The 22,035-nt window shown below is 41.7% G+C and overlaps 1 protein-coding gene across 1 annotated transcript in view; it reads left to right on the forward strand.

Annotated features, from left to right (window-relative positions):
* Positions 1–22,035, forward strand: part of LOC138250056 (sodium/hydrogen exchanger 2-like) — a 720,639-nt gene that overhangs the window by 498,552 nt on the left and 200,052 nt on the right. Inside the window, exons 6-7 of the mRNA XM_069204438.1 lie at positions 13,506–13,595; positions 19,754–19,824. Of these exons, the coding sequence (XP_069060539.1) occupies positions 13,506–13,595; positions 19,754–19,824 (161 nt within the window). The remainder of the gene's footprint in view (positions 1–13,505; positions 13,596–19,753; positions 19,825–22,035) is intronic.

Genomic DNA, 22,035 nt, shown 5'->3' on the forward strand with positions numbered 1-22,035 from the left:
GAAACTAGAGCCAATGCCCATTTTTTTCAACACCCTCATCAAATAGTCCCTCCCCAGTGTGTTGAATGCTTTTTCTATGTCAAGTGATGCCACTCATGCTCCTACCCGCCCAGTGCGCACCCAGCACATTATTCTGGTCAGAATGTATCAGCCCTGTAATTATGGGTGAGAGCTTGTTTGCCAGTATACAACCAAGTATTTTGTAGTCCTAGTTAAGTAGTGACAGTGGTCTGTATGACCCCATCATTATTGGGTCTCTGCCCGGTTTGGGAAAGACCACCAATGTTGCTTCCCGCATAGAGGTGGGTAGGATCCCCTTAGCATATGCAGGGTTATAAGTTGTTACCAGTTTAGGGGCTAATACTGTCTGGTATGTGGCATAGAATTCGATCATCCACCCGTTGGTGCCCAGAGTTTTATCCCGCGCAGTGTGTTTGATTGTCTCTTCTATTTCTGGTATTTTTAGTGGGGTCTCTAACACATTGCTATCCTTCGGAGTAACACGATGCATGCACAGGGCACCCAGGAACGTTTCTAGCATGTTACTCTCCATGCCGTCTCCGGAGCAGTGTATAATGTGGGGTCATATGTGCGGAATGCTGCTTTAATATTCTCCTGCATGTTCAGCAACTGCCCGTCCCTATCCTTTATAGCAGTAATTGGGTTTGGACAGTCTCCGACCTCAAAAACCAGCCCAGGAGCTTGCCCACTTTGTTCCCCTCAAGATGCTTTGGTGCTTGGTATTCCTTAAAATTCAGTTGGGCAAGTCTATCCTTGAGATTTTTTGTGAGTAATGCATATGTTCGCCAGCGGCATAGCCGCAGTATTATCTGTGGGTAGGAGTTGCTCATAATATCTTATTATGGATTCAGGCTCCTGGAGCTCCCTGCACAGATCAAGCCCGGCACCGAAATTCATTTTTTTCACATGCCTCCTGAGTACCAACTTAAAGGCATCCCATTCAATCCCCGCATCTAATGCCATTCCCTCATTCATCTCAAAATAGGTGTTAATAAGCCCTCTGAGGGAATCCCTATATGTTCAATTCTGTACGGCTAATATAGGCATCCTCCATGTGGGTATGCTTGGGGAGGGCATATCCACCGTAGCCAGATCTTTAGGGGTGAATGGTCCACTAGTGTGCGACCAAGATACTCAGTGTTAGTTATTTTTAATAGGGCCTCCAAATTAAAATAAATAAGGTCGATCCTAGTGTGCAGATGATGCAACCCTGAACAATACAAGTATCCGCGCTCTTTGGGGTAAAGAGCCCGCCATGCATTGTGTAATTGGTTGTGTGTTGCCCATTGGTGTAAATGTTGTGCGGACGATACAGAATGAGCGCCTAGCACCAGCGGACGGGAATGGTCCAGCTCTACGTCCGGGATGCTATTGTAGTCTCCACCCCAGTAGCCTGGCGCTTCCCAGTTATGAAGTAGAGTTGTAATAAGTGATTGCATGATTGTGATTTGGTTAGTGTTAGGGATAAGAAGTGAGATTATAGATATCGGTGCTTCATCTAGGTTCCCTTCTAGTATTACATACCATCCCTCTTGGTCTGTTCTGGTGTGTAGCACCTCCAAAAGGCACCCCTGGTGCCACCGAGATAAGTGTCCCCCTGGCATACCTAGAGTATGTGGTCCCCACTAATGTGCCCCACCAGCTTTTGCGTACCCTTTTCAGGTCTAGAGCAGTAAGATGCATTTCCTACTGCAATGCCTCTTGTATTTTGCACTGTCGTAGAAACTTGCATACCTCTTACCTTTTAACAAAGCACGCCAACCCTCTATCATTCCATGTCATAAAAGAGTATTGTGCCATTTGCCTAGTGAGATGTTAAGTCATCTAAGACCAGTGTGCCGTGAGGCAGACAGACTGGAAGTTCCAATCTCAATTTGTCTGCCCCCCCACCATCTACTGTGCCACCCCTCTCCCATCACACACCTCGATATGCACAACCATTTAAAACTGTTAGAAGCCAATAAAACAAACCCGCTGACATAACACAGGTACAACAGTAAACTCCTCAACCCATGCTGTGGCGCCAACTGGTGATCAGCCAATAGCACTGTAATGCTTATACCTAACAACCTAACTACTGTTCAGCTTTGAATACAACGTGGTGTATGTGGGAGGTTGCGTGGTTGGCCAAACAGAGATGAGTTCCGTAATATCGTAAAAAGTTAATATTGCTCAGTCCCTAGGATAGAGATAACAACCCTGCCTCTCAAAATGTACAGGAGACCACATGTGTGTTGGGCTCACATTGGTTCCCAGGATATGACCATGATAGTAATGTATCTTATAGCAAGTCTTCAGCAGTTTGTGGTGTCATAGGTGGGCTGCTGCCCAATAGTGCGTGTATCTGTGTACCATCCAGCTCCGGGATATCCGCGTCCAGCTGTTCTCTGCTCGCTGAGGGTGGGTACTGGGCCCCAGCCTGATGTTCCACCTTGGCAACCGCCTGTGCTCTCTCCTTGGCCGCTTGCTCTTTCGATGGGCCAGTCCTTTATTGACCTTTAGTTGCGCCCTTGTTTCCCTTCTCGTGTGGTGGTTGTGCAGGTGGCTTTGGCAGTGCATAGGTTATGCCTATTCCTTCCAACCATGCCCAGGCTTTGTCCGGTGTGGCACAAAAGGTGGTGACGTCATCCAGGGTGATCCGGAGAGTTGCTGGGAATTGCAGTGCATATTTAATTTTGTACTCTGTGTGTGTGCACTTGAAGAGGAGAAAAGATGTTTGCTTACGGTGCACTTCCAGGGGGAAGTCAGGATAAGTGTGTACCAGTGCATCTGAAATTCACCATGGGCCACGTGCATGGGCCACCTGTAGTATGTGGTCTCTGTCTCAGTAATTAAAGAGGTGAACCACCACTGGGCATGGAGGGTCCCCTGGGCGGGGAGGTCTACCCAGTGGCTTGTGGGCTCTTTCAACTGAGAAGAAAGTCAAATGTCTGCCTTGCAGGACTGTTTCAGATCTTCCATGTGGAGATACATGCTGGGGCCCTCCTCACGCTGCGGAAGTCCCACCACATGTATGTTATTACGGGACACGCTTCCTGGTCCTCTATACACTTACTAGTTGTAACACCTCCTTTTGTAAAGCCCTAATATGTGAGGTAGAATCTGTCACTGATGATCGCATGTCAGATACCATGTTTTCTGTGGCTTCCACACGTTCCTTCAACTTCTTATGATCGTGGTGCACGATTATTTGGCAGGGTTGGAGCATTTAGTGCAGGATCTCCAAAGGGCCTGGAGTGGAGCCGGTTACATGAGACTTGAAATTGCTCGGTTGATGCAATGACAATGTTATCTTGTAATTCTGCACTGTAAGTTTTGATAAACTTTGTACAGTGGCATCATTCCTTATCTGACACATTTGAAAGCAGTTTCTCCAGAAAACATATGATACTTTACGTGGACAGCTGGTGGACCTGAGTCCTTAGTACTTCACACATGTGCATGTGAACCATTATGTGATTGTCAATGTGATTTTCTATGCCAAACTGTATTGTAAGCACCAGACAGGACTGTGTCCAGATTGGTGAGAGAGTTGTGTGTTCCACAGATGATATTTTGGTGTCCTTAGTCCTGCACAGTTGACAAAATGAGGATGGAGAGCAATATGATACTGAAAGGGACATTTGCATGTGAAAGGTAACATCACATAGATGTTGTGTTGTCCCATTTTGGACAGACAATTCTCATCCAAAAACCTATCCATTGGGAGAAAGAAACCAATTATAGCCCTGTACTGCAGTTGTTCAGAGATGTAGCCAGGTCTACGTGTTTATTCATCCTGTTGGAACTCTTTGTTATGTAGTGAACTACAAGTGTATAAGTGACAAAGGCATACATGATATGGGAGCAGAGATACCTGAACTTGTTGCAAATGTTGTGTGCTGCACATTGATGTCCAATTCTATTCCCACAGGTGTGCTATAACTGTTGTATCTTTTGCGTCAGCATTTACTGGGCAAGGCAAAGGTGCCAGCGGGCAACATTGGCGGAGATTAAGCTGGCCACTGGTTATTGTATGTGGATACCACAGACACTGAGGGACCCAGTGGCACGGAGGGTGTGGGGGGATTCAAGATCTTCCTCAGAAGCCTCCAAAAAGACCAGTCCCTAGTGGGGGCTGATGCTAGAGAGACTGGAACACCTGCATCTTCTTCTGCTCCCCAAATTCCAATCTCCACCCTCCCTCTTGCTCCCCTCCCCAGTTGGCCGTAGTCTCCCCCCTAAAAGGGGTGGCATCACCTTTGCTGCAAGCACCTCTGCTCCTGCCCTGATGTCCCAGGCTGTGCTCACTGAGGAGGCTGTTGATCTTTTAAGAACTTGTCACTGTAGGAGAGACCACACTATTGAACGCCGTCCAGGGGCTGGCAGGCCAGAACACCAAGATGCTGTCTTACATTACAGCGGTCATTCCAGAGTCTGGAGTGGCTGCAGCCTCCCACCCACCCCAATCTCATGCCCAGAACTCCACCCCTTCCCAAACCCACATACCTCAAACTAGCCCTGTCCAAAGCACACACAACATATACATATACTGCAACACCAACAAGCAGCACATCCCAACACAAAACCATCAAAAAACATAAGCACAGGCACACATATGCAGGCACCACACACACCACCACAGTCACACCTTAAGTAAGTACACCCACCACTACACAAGCACCCCCACCACTACACCCACAGACACAAAACCCACCACTACAGCAACACCCACACACACACCACAAGCACACCATCAGTCATTACACTTACCACCACACATGCATGCACCAGCACACCCACAGACAAAACACCCACCACTACAGCAACACCCACACACGCCACATGCACACCCCCACTCACCACACCCAGCACAACACATGCATGCACCAGCACACTCACAGACACAACACCCACCACTACAGCAACACCCATACACACCACATGCACACCCTAGTAATCACATCCACCACCACACATGCATGCACCAGCATACCCACAGACATCACAGCAACAAACACCACAACCACAACAGACATATCTACACACACACATACTTGACACAAACTCCCACACTCACCCACCCAACAGGCAATCAGTAAAAGACACAAAAATAAAGATAAAGACAGCACATACACCAGACACACAAACACCCACAACTTTAACAGATACATGCATCACAGATGCAGCCACTCCCTCTACCTCCCAACCCAGACTACTTCTCAACCACCTTATCCAGTTTCCTAAAGAAGACCTTCTTTTTGCCCTGGCCCTGACCCCTTTTATATCCCAGTCTACCCCTATTAACCCACCCCTCCCAAGCCCACCCCTCGTAAACCCAAGGACCCCCCACTAAGATCATTGAGGTGCCTGATCTTTGCCCCATAGGTGCCCCTTTCAGAGGAGGTTTATTCTGGTAGTGAATTTTGGAGGCAAGTAATGGGCCTGAAAGCCATTGTGGCCAACATGGACTGGGACATTAATTTTCCACATATAATGAACTTATGACATATCATTGAGGGACTAAATTCACCATTGAGTAAAGTATTTTACTTTGAGAATACCTTTGTCCTGGCCTTATTATTCAATTGTTCCTAATTGTTTGCTGATTAGGTTGTTTCTTCGTATGTGTGAGCCATGCACTCACTCTCATTTGTGACACTGACAAATACAGGTTGTAGGTTTTAGTTGATTTTTTTGATGCATACATTAGTGTTGTACATTATTGATGCACATATTAATTTTGGTGCAGGCATTCATGTTGTTACGGGACACTTAAACCAAAATGACATGTATTTCAGGTTTTGTGAGTGGAAAATGAATGTGTGTTTATTTTGACATGGTGTGTCAATAATATACACATATGCAGTACACAAATGACCTGACACTTTACAGTTGAATGTGATTGTATGTGTGTGATACATTGCACACACCAAGGGGACATGAGACCTTCATACATCTCTGACATGTTTTCAGGACAATAGTGAATATTGTGTTACATTCTGTTTACACCCCTCTTTAGCATATTGTAGTGTAATTGCTGCATTATCATGGAGTTGTTTGGTTCAAATTGGAGATACTGTTACAGTCGATACGTAAGATATTTTGGGTACATTTTTGCACATACCTTTATGGCCACATTTCTATTTGTGATTGTTGAGACTTTTGTGTTGGTATCCATTGCCATGTAGGCAGTGCTACTTATATCTCGAGGTCTGTTTTGATACATTTTTTAGGCTTCAACATTAAACACTTCAGCATTACACAACAGTATGGTGGTGTTTACACACATTATTGAGCCATGCACAGGTCAAGTGTTACTATGTAGCTACAACACCGAGGGTAACAGGAATGCCTACAACTTAACTTGTGTTCCAGCAACGGCGGGGTTTATTTCCATCTTGGACCTGGCCCAGGAGCAATAGGAGAACTTGTAGCAGCAGGCAGTGGTGACAGGATACTTGGAAAGCATTAAAACAGTGAGTTTTGTGTTTATATAGCTACCACTCCGCCAGCTCAGGTGTGGCGGTTTAGCTGCCACAGTTGCGTTGCAGCACTGCACTTCATGATTGGCTCAGCGGTACAAGGGGCCATAAGCCGCTTTTGCCTTTGGCGCCATCCACGCAGGAGAAGATTCTTGGAGGTGATTGCGGACTGCGAGAGTTCTTTCGCCTATGCTCCCGCTGACATCTGAATAGGGTGGGTGGACCATCATGGCGATAGGTGGGTTGTGTGTTGAAAAGTCGACGGCAGGCCCACTAGTGCCAAAATCTAAATCAGGCCCACTGAAATTCACCAGTTATAGTTATCACAAGTAAATATAACTCATGACCTAATATAACTATTACTCATGCCCTCCCCTTGCACTGCTTATGACCTCATCACGCATGACATGTTCCATGTCATCATTGATTAGATCACTGCAATTTTTTAAATGGCATCATTGATGACAAAACTGCATTGCGGGGGAGCGAGATATAGTTACTCTAGGTCAAGAGTTACAGTTACTTGTGGTAACTCTAACTGTGGATTTCAGTGTTTTTTTTGTTTAAAACAGAATATTTTAACTGACATGTTCACCTAACTATGAAGTAACTGAATTTAATGCTAAGGCTGTTTAAAAATTGTGAATTGCTCATCCCTCCCATTTCCATGCCACTTCTTCCACTAGTGTAAGTAAATCCATATGACAGGGTTTGAGAGGGGAAACGCAGTGAATATCATTTGTAAACAAATAAAAACCAGTGTCCAAAGCTGTGTTCAGAAGTGCGTGGCCAGCACTAGTTAATGTTGGTGCGCCAAATACCAAAGATATGTAATCTTCAATCCACTTCAGTTCTCTTTAATCCACTAGCTAATACCATTTTCCCCTTCAGCCCACTTGTGCAGGTTCCTCCTTTCTCCCTTAGTGAGTTTTTCCAATCTTCCTTTTTCTCATTCTTTTGCCTTCGATTTTCCCTCACTTTCTCTCAGATAATGCCTGAGAAGGAGAAATAAGTGCCTGTCTCCGAAGGTGAGTGCTGGTGGGCAACCTTGGCAATCACCTGCTCTAATTAAGCACATGACCACATACCTCTATTGAAAAACATGTATTCTTCATAATAAAATGATCCTATTGGCCAACAGAAGACCCTGTCACCTTGACCATGTGGCTTATGGGAACCAATGCACAACAGAGCCACTGGCATGCATCCCTTGGTTTCTTATACAAGGATGGCCAGACCAAAACTGCGAGTGCAGCAGCATCTATCCTTTCTGCCTTATCGTCCTCCAGCAGATCTCCCTTATAAATAGGGACCTGCGGCTTTAGAAACTGCTCTTATAGTGATGCAAAGAGGGAGGGAAAAGCCCACTGGAATGTCCACAATTTCTTAAATTTGGCCCAGGTTCCTTGAATTTACAGTAATCAAGAACAACTGACAAATCCAACATATGAAAAACCTACAATCTTAGTGCTACATAATCAAAGGATTTTATTATCATATCCTTAGAGCCCGCCCTATCTGGCTCTACCGGCCATTAAAAGCCCGCTCACACTTTAACAAGGGAGCAGGCTTTTAATTGCCGGGCTCCAAGGCCATTACAACATTCTGCCACTAGAGGGAAGAATGTTCTAATATAGCCTTAGAACCCGCCGTAGCGGGCTCTACCGGCTATTAAAGGCCCGCTCCCCACGTAAAATGCTCGAGCCGAAGACGAGGGCATTTAACAAGGGAGAGGGACTTTAATAGCCTGTAGAGCCCGCTACGGTGGGTTCTAAGGCTATTAGAACATTCTGCCACACAGGGCAGAATGTTCTATTAAAAAAAAGAAATGTTCACGGAGCCTGAGGGGATTTAAATCCCCTCGGACTCCGTGAGGCTTTGTTCACAGCTGTTGCTGTGAACAAAGCGAACATTGGAATGTTGGCGCTGCGGGCTTTTACCGGCCAGTAAAAGCCGCAGCACTCCATTGTTTTCAATGGAGCCTCCAGCATTCCAATGTTCTAATAAATTAAACAAAGTTCTCATGGAGCCCGAGGGGATTAAAATCCCCTGGGCTTCCTGAGGCCTTTGTTCACAGCTGTTGTTGTGAACAAAGAGAATATTGGAATGTTGACACTTGGGCTTTTACCAAAAGCTGGAACACTCCATTGTCTGCAATGGAGCTCCCAACATTCCAATGTTCTAATAATTAATACTATCTGGTATGTGTGAGGAATGAACATCGACCGTATTTGAAATACTGAACATGATATAGCAATACAATGTGCCTGTCTAGTGGTCAATTGTAGCTGCTTCAAAAACTAATTGAGGTAAACTCCAAGCCACTAAAAACATCAAGTGAAAAGGCCATTGTAGTCCTTGAGTCTTTATTTATTTTTCTTGCGTGCTAAATGTGAAGGTTGTGGCAAGTCACATTATAAGCTTTTAAGACATGGATACATTTTTTGGATACGGTTTGCAGAATCCGGGTCCTCTAGCTCAATTTTCCTGATACACAACATAAGTAGAGTCCTCATAATGTGCTTCAGACAGAACATTAGAGAGAGTAAACATTTAGACATTGATTTTCTGACTGATAAGCAGTACTCAAAATTCCTGTGGGTTTTTTAAAACTCTTTAGTGCAAAAGTGGTTTGATAAACACAGTTCTCTAGGGTGCATGATTCCTCTTTAATTGAGGCTCTTTTTCATGGGGAATCACTAAAGTGGGAATCGTGACATTATTTCAGTGTCGTGGTAATATTCAAGACAAACAATCTATGTGATTTTATTCAAATGGAATTTGGACTTGCTAATATTCGAAGTAAGGGGAAAGTGAAACACACAGAGCAATAAAATGGCAGGCCTGAAATGGTTCTCTCACGAAGAGATGGATAAATGTTTAAATTAATATTAGATTTTCTCATCGAGAGGTAGTCATTCATTTGAGTACTGGTGTAAAGTAAGTGACGTCACATATTTCATATTCGTTCAGATTGTTTAAAGCCTACCACTACCCTCCACCTGCACAGATATATACCGGTTTATCTCTCCCCGTTTTCACTGTGGTGCACTTTTACCACATAATGGGATTCAATTGCTCTACATCTGTAGTTATTTACTGCATTAATTACGTCTTCAATATACATTTACTGTGGAGAACGCATTGACGTTAAAGCACGTAACCCCTATTGGACAGAAAATTTAAATATCAGCAAAAGATAAAAGATAAGGATCAGAGTACCAATAAAATGTAGCCAGTCTCGGCAAGTGATTTTGTGGCCAGGCAGGTTTTGACGCTGCAGCGAAAAATGGTCTACTCACAATGTTAAATAAGCATCGGCTTAGCCAAGAAATATGGCATTTGCAAGCTGGTGCAATATTTGTTATATTTTCTTTTTTATTCAGTGTAAAGAAATGCCACACAATAAATAAAAAAACAAAAAGCATGCTGCCGCCGAAAGGTAGCAGCTGTATGAGTGCAAAGAAATAATTACTTTTAAAAATGAATAAATCATTGCTCATAATTTTGGTAGAAAAGTGCAGGCGATTCCTAAAAGGTAGGCGTACAAACGCTTTTGAGCTTTAATTCCAAGCACGGGAATCTATGATTCGTTAGCACAAAGTATGGACACAATTTGTTTCAAACGAAGTGCTACAGTAGAAGACTGTTTCTCTACACGTGGATGTCTAAATAAATAATCATAAAAAATGATATAGCTGATTAAAAACATTGGTTTATATTTGAGGACCACCATGCCGGTCACTGAACTACACTTCTGTTTAGTCAGATGTGCACTTGTGATCAGGCACTATGCCATCAGTGTGAGAAAGTCATTGGCTGAATTGGCATGAGCGGCTTCACCATGGTGTGTGCTGTGGTGGATGTGATGTGGTGGATAAAAGCAAAGTGTGAATGACATTTCAACTGATGAATGAATGAATAGAACTGAACCAAAGCACTCCCATGTATATGTATGATTTTTTTATTTATGCATTTTTTGGTTATACAAGACTGGTGAAACAGCTAAAGTAGCATTTGGGCTAGATCAAAAAGTGCCCAGAAAAAAACAATAATAACTGAAACTAGGCAGTAGTGGGGCCCTAAATCTATGATTAAGCAGTGTGTACCTTTAGCTGAGCATAATTTGATTTGTGTGATCACTAGTGCTTTCATCGTAAGAGATCACACACCTCCTATTGCCTCATTCAAACTGCGTTCATTGTTCTGGTAATAATATTACATTTTTACATGCAGATTAAACCAGGTGTCATCAAGGTGCCTGGATACTAATCTGGCCTTCCTAGCTTGAGCAAGTAACATTCTATTGTAAAAATCACTCTTCTTGTACCTCACTCCCACATGTTCCAAAAATAAGAGTGTAAGAAAGGAGGGCATTTTCTTCATAGTCTCTACTTTTTTCCTGTCAGGTTTTCCTGGGCAGAGGACTCTGTGCACTATGTCACTGTCAATCAGTGGATAAGAAATTTGGGTTGTTGATTTAGGGGGGTAAACGTTTCTCAAGCAACAACCACAATCCTTATCAGGGGGAACCACAACAGTTACTATATTAACCTGTGCTTATCTCTCTGGTACAGAAGACAAATCTCACACCAATTTAGTAAAAAGTAGATTTAAAAAAAATTAAAGAACACCTAATGTCAATTAAGCGTCCAGGACCTGGGGGCACCACTTGGAGATCAGGACTTACTCCAGCAGAGGCCAACAGTAGGGCTTAGGTAGGTCTAGCCAGGTCCAGCAGTTGCTGGTCAGCTGGGCAGTTGCAAGGAGGCCGCTAGATGCATATTGTGTCCCTGCAGCACAAACATAACTTCAGCCAACCAAGAAGGTCTTCAGCAACCAGCTGAGACACATGCCACTGGAGACCCCAATGGGTCCCACAAGATTTACTGGTAGGATTCTTGTATACAGTAGTGAGCTAGGGACATTAAACATACAGGAGGCTGATAGTGCCCAAATGCTACGGCCTTCCGACTGGGCTTGCCTCATGACATGCCCTTGGTTGGACATTCAATGCAGACCCAAACCTTTGCGAGGTTCATCACACACTTGTACTGGCCGCAGATGGAGATAAAAGTGAAGGAGTGTCATCCCTTCTGCATGACCTTGTAGACCAGCAGTAACTAAGGAGTACAGAGCAAGGCTCCCATCCTCCTACTCCCAGTGATGGGGATGCCTGCAGCTTCAGGGAAGAGGTTCACCCAGTTGTGGTGCACCATGTCACAAGGTACAATGAGGCCATACCTCTAAGAAGGTTACTTTACCCATGATGGTTGTGGACCTACTGAGTATCTTTAAACAAGTAGGATTACCTACAGTGATTGTATCTGACGGGGGACAAACTTCATGTTAGCACACATGATGCAAATGTGGGATGAGTGTGGGGTTACTTATAAGATTCCCTCTCAATACATCCCCCAGACTAAAGGGCTTGTTGAAAAATTCAGTAAGACTCTAATGGCATTATCATGGGCCAAGAGAGCCCTGTGGCATAAATGGGACCTCTCGGTATCATGCGTGCTGTTTGGCTACGTAGAGGTACTACAGAACAAAAAATGTTTTTGAATGGGTGTACTGTAAAATATCCTTTATGTTTTGTGATATATGGGTGAGAGAAACTTCTCAGGAATCCAACACTGGAAGTTATGGACCAAGTACGTGGGCTAAGAATCAAGTCGGCCCATTACATAAAGAAGGCCAACAAGAATCTGAAGCTAAGTCAAGAGTTCTTCAAACAGTGGTATGACCAGAACACACTTTCTGTCAGGGAGCACCTTCAATTGGTTCTTAACAATAGACCTCATTTGCACACCAATGTGAGATCTCCCAGTGGGAAAGTACATGGGAAAACAGTAAAGTTTATAATCCTTTAAATAAATATTACAAATATTGTAATGCAACATATAGTTGGAAATTAATTTAAAAGGTGTATTTCTAAATACTTACTATAATTTAGAACTAATAAGATACGTTACTGTGCGATAACTCTTTGAATGAAATATGCATTAAATTATTAATGAATTAAAATATACTTATTCTAAAGAAATTCCCACACAAATGTATGTATGTGGTGCTATTGTGTTATTTCAGGTCCCAGTTTCCATTATTTTCTGTGGGAGTTTGTTTCTGTACCTGTGCAAGGCCATGAGCAATGCTTGTCTTACTCCAAGGCTGGGCTGGTGTGCATTTGCCACATTCAGGTTTAGAAATGTAGCTTGTCAGTAGCAATGAGCTTACTCTTTTTTCCCCCTCCCTAAACTCCTTCTTACTTTTACAAAAACCCTTCCCATTAAGTAAGTATTCCCCATTTTCCGTCCACTCCCCCTTGTCCCTCCCACATTTACACCTAAATCGAAGGCTCATGAGAGTAAAGATTTCCACCATGTTGCTAGCGTTCTTTTTCTACAAAAGATAGCAGAGGTAAAGGTCACTGCTTGCAGGTTTGTGAATACCTTTTTGCAGTACCTTAGTTTTACTCCTGCATAGGCATCGATTTCAGAGCTTCACCATTTCTCTTTGTGTCTTTTGGAATGTACTTGTTTAAAACACACCTGCCTCCCTATTTTTACCAAGGAAGCACAACACTACTGTATCAGCTCCTCACCCAGCTCCAAATGAAAAAGAAACATGCAGCTAATGCGGAGAATGGACAGTGATGAAACATATAGTACATCTATGTACAAACAGCGCTTGGGCTAGGCTTCATACATCCCAGGGGTACAGGTGCAGCTTCTGAACTCTTAAAATGTTTTTTAATTGTTCGGTCATGTACTTATTTTGCAAATACTGGCAAGTAAATTGTCCCACTATTTGTGCAGTTGAATATAATACGGAAATTACGTCACCGCTCCCTTTACCCATCCTCTGTTTTCATTTTTTAATGACAACTTGGAAATACTTAGAAATGGGAATCTGAGGAACTGAACCCATCTGCACGAGCTAGAAAGTGAGCAAAAATGTGAGCCCGGATTGATGTTGAAACCGAGCTACAATATATTAAGTTATACTTTTTTTCAACAGGGTATAACAATTCGCCCACTAGTGGATTTTCTTGACGTGAAAAGGTCAAACCAGAAGCAGGCCGCTGTCAGTGACGAAATTCACAACCGGGTAGGTTTTGTTTCCATATCTGCTGTCATTTCAGTTCTATTTTTCAGTGTTTTAGTTTTTGCTCTCAGATGAACAATGGAGCACACTCATAAACCCATGCAATCAATAAAAGTGAAAACATATAAACAGAGTTATACGGGCATTTTTTTCAATATATCTGTACATATAATCATCATCATCAAACAAAACATTTTTTTCAGTCACTAAAACCACCAAAGCAAATTTAAAAGGAACAATAATCCATATATATATATAAAAAAATGTACAACTGTCATATAAATACAAACAGCAATAAAAAACAATCACCGTAGGCATGTAGCACAAGTTGTGCATATTTGCTCAAATAACTGTTAACCATAAATATAATAAAAAATACAGCCATCTCTACAAAATCGAGATTAACATTCTTTTAAAAAACGGGTATGTATGTGCCATGCAGCAACTAGAAACTTACTAACTGCCTGCACCATTACAGTAGAAGTGTCACTTTTTAAAATCCTAAAAGCTGTAGCATACTGTCTGAGGCCGAGACTCCGGCAAATAGGGCGAATCCACTTACTTCAGGAGTTCGCGTAAGCTGTCCAAAAAAACAGAATACGTTCAGCCGACTCTGGGGCTACAGCTCAGGGCAGGCATAAATTTGATGCAGATGTTTTCCTCCAACTACTAATGAAAGACGTTAAAAGCAAACACCCATAATGAAAGCAGATATATGAACTCTTACCAAGGGGTTCAGGGATAATGTCTAAGAAAGACTTTAAACAGGGATTCCACTTTAATTAAAACAATTGATTGGTCAACTGCCCAAGAGTTGAATCAAGAAGATAGTTCTCCCTAATATATGCCCAGTATTCTGACTTCAGAGATTTAATCTGGGCTTTCCTTAGGTCATGGGTGTTCTCCCAGTGGGTCCAGACATCCAACTTACGAAACCAGTTGGACCCATACTTGAGCCATGTGATGGAGGCTGTATTAGGCTTTTTCACAAGATCAGAGAGTGAATCTCTGTAAATGCTGAGTTACGGAGTAGTCCAGATCCTTACCCAATATAACAAAGGTTTTAATGCTAGTATATATAAAATTCTATTAAGATCTAGGTGAAAATAAATAGGAACCAGAGGGGTATTGACTAGACAAGCTAATAATGCTCTAGCAAAACATTTTCTCTCACAGACAATTTTTGAGCTTTCCAGTAGCTCCACACCTCTGCACCATAAGTAGCAGCGTTTTGCGCTTTTTCCTGATAGATCTTGCGGGCCGGAGATACAGTTTTCACACTAGTACTTTTGTACAAGCGCAAGATGGCACCCGACCTATAGTGTAAGAGAAGGGTGCTTTTGCTAATCTGGTCTTCCCTATTAAAATTATTTGAGATCTGAATGCCAAAATAATCTATGGAGCCTACCCTGTCCAAGAGCACTCCATTGACTAAGATTAATGCATCTTTTGCCTGGCCAAGGACTGAATACCATCAATTTGTACATATGTGTACATATTTCATTTCAAATACACTACATTTGTTAATGTTCACTCAAGTTGACCTAATTGATCATGGGAATTATTGCATACCTGTGTAAGAGAAAATGTTCCTTGGGTGCAACATTGGGTCCCAAAATTAGTAAAGAGTTAAGTGTATACTAAAGAGACCAGGAGCATCCAACAGTGGCCCAGGAAGGGCAAATGCATGTGAAATGTTCCAAATAAAATAAGACTTACACTTGCTATGTAAATTATTCCCTTTTGCATACATTTTATCACACATGGGTCTCCTGAAAACCTGGCTTAGATCCAACCCTTATGTACCGAGGATGGGCAATCCTAGAGCTACACATATGAATATTTATGAACTGTATCATGTGTTTATTGCTTTTCTTCTTCCCTTGTGACAGAGCACATGCTGGTCTATTCACAAAGTTAACTTTTACTTGTAATTTACACATGTAATTTACTCATACATTTTTTTAACTTTACTACTTTTGGCCTTTCCCAAAATCCAAGTGTCAAGTCACTCAAAAGTGTAAATGTACATGTTTCCACCTACTTAAAAAAGGGAAGGAGCTAAATTTATCCATGCAAGTTACTATTGCGAAAAAGAAACAGTAGTACGTCCAGCACCACACATGGTCAACAACTGATACAATACACCATTTCATAGGAACTAATAGAGACAAGGACTAGAAATAAACAGAAAACCCATAAGAAATGTTATAATAAAATACAATATTTAAAATGCTTTAGATATAAATTATTATAATTTAGTGTTAAAAATGTAAATAAAACCTTTATTATTTAAATATAAAATATTCTGACATTTTTTCAATTTCTAATGAATGTAACGTTGACATGTATTAGAATATAATTAACCTACTTTTAATCGATTCTGCGCATCACTTTTAGTAATTGTCAGTGCATAATAATTTTTTATTTCACATGAGAATTTATTTTTCAATTTAAACATCACAACGTTATTTTAAGTTAATTAAACATACTTAATTTCATTAAATATTTAATTTAAATATGTTAATAGTATGATAGACTTTTTCTATTTGTTCTACAATTAAGAGAAACATATAAAATTAATTTACATAGAATCAACCATAAAAATATTTTTACTAGTTCATCATAATGTTTTTTTTTTTTTTTTTCAATTGGCCTAGACTTCACTGTAGGTATATATCCACCTGACTCTGGAGTCTCCCAATGGAAAAGTATAGGGAAAAGAAAAAAAGTTTATTTAGCAAAAATAAAATAGTAAAAATATTTCACTCATAAAGGTCACAGCAGTGGTTCTTGTGGGTCTGAACCTCTTCAAAAGCAATCATAATATGGCGCAGGATCAAGTGTGACTTGCATATGGCAGGACTATGTCTAGACTGGCCTATTTTACATAAACACAATGGCCTGGAATGCTACCCAGAAAAATTACTAGTGATAGACACTAGTTGAAGCATTTCTCCCATCTCTTTTTGGCTTTATGAAGCTTGGCTCGTGCCCATTTTAAGCAGCCCCATGAAAATTAATCTCAGGTGCAGGACTTGTCTAACAGCAAAGTTGAAGAAGAGTTTTAAAAGAGATAGCATGCTCTAAAACGTTGCTGCTCTCGACCACCAACTGAGCCTCCACCACCCCCCACCCGAGTGGATCTGCTTCAAACCAGACACACTGGAACTTAGTTTAAAGCACTGTGCTTCAAATTTCATTTTTGTGGAGAGCTGATTGTAGTGCCCATAAAGCAATAGTTTCAAAACTAATATTTCAAAGGAATTAAAGACTTTGGCAGATATGACATAGTTCATATGGCAAATAGATTTCGTTCAATAGAAGGTCTATTCTCAATCTAATTTACTTTCTTTCACCTAATTAGTGGATATGCACATTCACGCATGTAGTTGATAAGAGTCCTCTGCTAAACGTTACCATTGCCTTTTATTAGTCAAAATTCTCAATGCAATTTCAACAAAACCATAATATCTTTATTGCAATCAGGCCCTATTCTTACATGAACCTTGCATGCAGTAGGACACAACTAAGTCTGTCCTTTGGCCATGCACAATAGCTGTTGCTGCCACAGTGAGGTTGTGGGCTCTGGGAAAAACAATACAATGGATACAGTTGCTAGCTGCTCTTGGCCCAAACCCCATAAGCACTGGACCCTAGTTAGGTTGCTATGCATGGACGAAGGCCATGTGCTTGAGGTTTTGTAGGTAAGGTGCTAGCCAAGCCTAGGCCATGGCAAAAAGTCATTATCTGCACCAAGTATCAGGCAGGGGCATCACATTTTGGAATAATGGTGGCCACGTAGAGGGCATCTTCAGGGTCCATGCCCTGGGGCCAGAGCCCACTGTGCATGACCGATCAGTGCTGCGGCTATTGGCAATACACTCAAGCCCTGTGCTTCACAACTCTTCCCCACAGCTTACTGTACTTACTGTGGCTATTTATGTCTATTCTTGGTGCACCACCAGGCTTTCAGCATGACCACATGCTGGGTTCACCATTGCCACAGCAGCTTCACTGATTTTATCACTGATGCCATTTTTGATGTCATCTGTGAAATCATGTAAGAAGAGATGAACGTTACACAAGGGGAGTTAATGTAGTATTGCCCAAGATAACTGGTAAACAGGTTTTTATGTTTTGAACAGTAGCCATAACGTCCCTTGAACTGAACATTCTTTGGTGGAATGTCTCTTTTCTATAATTACAAACATTATTTAGTCATCTGAGAAGGAACTGCAACTTCTATTTAACAAAATATTTCCAAGTGATATGTAGATTTTTTTATAATGTACTTTTGCCCACCCTTGTGTCCTGATTCCAAAACCAACATTAGATGATCCAGCAATTGTTTTACATTGAAAAGCAACGCCATAGTACCCATGTTGGTTACTAAATGTTCCATGACTGTTTTCTGGGGATGAACAAAAGAAAGTACACTTACCTTATTAAGTCGACCCTGATTAAGTTAAAACCTGAAAAGAAACAGTTAGATGACTATTACACAAACATCAGGACAAGTAAGTGGCATACTTAACTGTGTAGGTGCAGTGTATAAAAGAGGAAAATGCTTAGAGACATGGAGTTATTTGGTGTTAAATATTCTACACAGAAATGTTTTCTTAATGATATATTTACCCTGGGTCTAATTACATCTGGGTAGTCCGAGTCCCTGACCTATGCCAAAATGGGACAGACAGAGGGTGCGCACAAAGGGTAAAGTGACCAGGTTATTTTGCATTGCTATTTCCAAACAGTGCTGGGGGCATTTTAATGCAACAAAGGGGTATTTTTTTCATTAGATAAACTAAAACGTTAACTTCATCTAATGTGTGGCATCAATAAAAGGTTTATTGTATAATAGTAGTCTCCGGTCCTGTAATGAAATCAAGGCTGCAGTAACAGCTGTTTGTGACAGACAAGCGACCTGTGGAGCTACTGACTGGTGACTAGTGCTAGATTACCTCGCAGATGTTTATTAACGGTGAAAGGCCATCTTTCGAGCTAGCTTTAGGTGAATGTAATGGTTACACATTTACTTATTACAGGGTAAAGAACGTGTTTTGTAGGTTTGAGTTTTAACCATAATGTTCGTTCAAAAGAAGTGTTTTCAGTGACTAATTACGTTTTTTCACTAGCTGAAAAGAAATAAATATCCATAGACTACCATAACACCCCTTCACAAATTAGATTAACGTTTTAGTTTATCTAATTAAAAAAACAATCCCTATGTTGCCTTAAAATGCCCCGAGCACCAGTGCTTAATTTGTGCTTGTTGTTTCCGGTGCTGAGCACCGGCACCTATTTTTGAGGGTTGGCGCTTAGTCTTCTGCCTTAAGCATCTGCTGCGAGCAAAAGAGACATATGAGAAAGACGGAGGAAGAGAAAAACAAAAAAGCGTGACAATGGGAGAAAGTAGAAAGCTGCAAGAGTGACCTGAAGGGGCACGGAGTGGTTTTAAATGAGATGGCTTCAGGATTACGCTGCCTCAGTATTCCGTGTTACCACATTCAATTGCAGCAGCTGCATGTTAAAGAGGAGGGCTTTGAGCACCAGCACGTTTCTATGTACAAATTAAGTTGTCTAGAAATAGCAATGCAAAATAACCTGGTCACTTTACCCCTTGTGCGCACCCTCTGTCTGTCTCATTTCGGCATAGGTCAGGGACCCGGACTGCCCACATGTAATTAGACCCAGGGTAAATTGCCAAATAGTTTGACCAATTCACTGCAAGACTTAGGAACCGAAGGGTATGCCTTTAGCATGACATTTGAGCACATGACTGGGTAATGGAATGAGCAGGTATCTCATGTGACGTTTGTATATAAGGGCAGAAATCAGGTACAACTTTCAAGCAGAAAACCCAATCGTAATATGTGCATTACTAGTAAAGATATATACAACTTCACCCACCCCAACTTGCCATTAACTCATTTCCTCCAAACCCAGGGCCAATCAGGCATGACTTTCTGCAATGCTCCCTGGACCGTAAGTGGAGATTGTGGTCATAGTCCCACAGGTCCTCCCTTCAGAACCGGCTGGACATAATATTTGGACATGACCCATTGGTTCAAGGCAATGGATTTAGAATTGGTCTGTAGTGTAATGTGGCGGCTAATCATCTAGATGACCTATTAATTGACTTACATATTTCTTCACAGTTTTTAGATCATCTGAAGGCTGGGATTGAAGATGTTTGTGGGCACTGGGGTCACAACTACTGGAGAGATAAGTAAGAAAGTTACATTTCCATCACTCATTAATGTTGCCCCTAACATATAATTGATTATTATTGTATTTGTCACAGTCCTCACCTCAGAAGAGACTATTTTTCATTGAAGAGATACTCTTGGTTATTATCTAGTCTGAGGTGTCGAATAGAGTTAACATATTTACATCTGAAGGCGAGAAAAAAATGTTTGAGGTAGTCATTTTGGCTTTAACTTGAAGATCTCCTCATAGTTCTGCACCCTTTCATGGCCAACAAATTAGTAGGTAGTCTCATTTAAAAAATGGATCCATTCGGTTGGTTCATCTGTGCTGCCAGATGATGCACTAGTATTTGTGCTTTAGTAACTCTTAGATCCTTCTGCCACCCACCTGAGTGATAGGCCCAAAGCGATTTGCAGACATTAATTTGAAGTTGGGATGGATTACAGCAGTGGGGCTCCTGGAGTTACCAGTTCTGCAGTGGCAGGGGACAAATTTGGTTTATGACTAGCCTTCTGCCACCTCCACTCACCTCTGGCAGGCTCCATCAGAGGTGGTAGGGGGAGTCAGCATAATTGCAGCTCAATGACAAAGCTATCATCAGCATGGGTGATATTGTCTCTTTTCCCATTCTACCATTTAGTTTCACAGCAGAAGCGGATGTTGCAGGACAAGACAAATGCCAACATAAACAAATATATTTCTACTGTAGATTTATTAGATCATGTAACATAATGTGACATCTACTGCATGATGTACACAGTCAATATATAACAATCGCCTATATAATAAGAATTAACACTGGAAACCATATGTGCCAAACACTGAAGTCACCACTGGTTATGGACTATTTCTCAGGCACATCTCAGCCAATATTTTGGGTCCATTGCTATATTACATGTAAGCCACCAGTTAAAACCTTAGCACAGGGGTGATTTTCCTGGGTTTAATTTGGTGCCTTATGTAGAGTTCATGAAGCTTACCCTCACTTAAAATGTATTTTCATATTACAGTAATTTTGCAGGCCCAGTAGTAGCCACTGAGTTACGATTTTAAAGTTTTTCATAATTGAACTCAAAGTTACTAAATCCATTGAAGAGTTGTGATGAATTGGCTGATTATAGTTTATTGAGAAAATGTTTATTTAAGAGTTAATTACACATCTAAACTGTGGAGATAACCTAATTGAACTATACATATTGGCTTGCATAGCCAGCAGAGTTGCTGTCCTTGCCAGGAAATTTCAAGTAAAGGTTTCAGTACTTAGCTATGCGTAGAATGTGCCACGGGATGTAACTTGTAATTGCATAGTTATAACTTTTTTTATGCAAGGGATTTGGAGCATGAAGTACAAAATGTTTTTTTTTCAATTCTGTGTCTATGAGAAAATGTGTTAGTACATATGGGCCTTGGTTTAGTAACCAATGAGTTAGGTTTCGGGCAAACCAGTGGTCTTAGCAAACAAACGACACAATTCCCATATAGAATTTCATAGGATATACTATGTGAGATCATAATGCAAACCTACAGAGGTGAAATAACATTGCACTAGGCTAGAAAATAACTACCAACCACATTCTACCATGCCTACTTTAGGAATACTTGTTAATAGAATTTCTGTTTAAAAACGTAAGCCCATATTTATACTCTGTTTGTGCCGGATTTGGGTCTTTTTATTTTTACGCAAATCCAACGCAAATTTAACTCCATATTTATATTTTGCAGCTGGACATGCTAGCGGCAAAATATTGGAGTTAACAACATGTTTTGCCTGTGGAAAACTACCTTGCGTCAATGAGATGCAAGATAGGTGTTCACCTATCAAAGGCCCTAGTGCCTTATTTATCCTCCTGTGCAAATATCACGCACAGGAGGAAGAGGGCCTTAAATAATGACGCTAAGCCTGTTTAGCACCATTATTTAATGATAGGGTATGGGCAGGCGTAAGGGGACCTTGAGGCAGATTTCCATGGTCATAGACCATGGAAATTGCCCACAGGTGCCCTTTCCTGTCCCCAGGGACAGCCCCACCCACCCCTACCCACATCAGGAGGTCATCCACGGATGGGGGATACATTCGAAGGTAAGTCCAGGTAGGTATTTTTTTTTTCTATCCAATGCCGCTCGGTGGCTCTGACTTGGGGGTCCCCTGTACGGCGCTGGCCCCAATGGCCATGCCCAGGGGACATCAGTCCCCTGGGCATGATCATTGAGGTGGTGGGCATGGCTTCTG

The sequence above is a fragment of the Pleurodeles waltl genome, chromosome 8 (assembly GCF_031143425.1).
Source record: "Pleurodeles waltl isolate 20211129_DDA chromosome 8, aPleWal1.hap1.20221129, whole genome shotgun sequence".
Classification (NCBI taxonomy): domain Eukaryota; kingdom Metazoa; phylum Chordata; class Amphibia; order Caudata; family Salamandridae; genus Pleurodeles; species Pleurodeles waltl.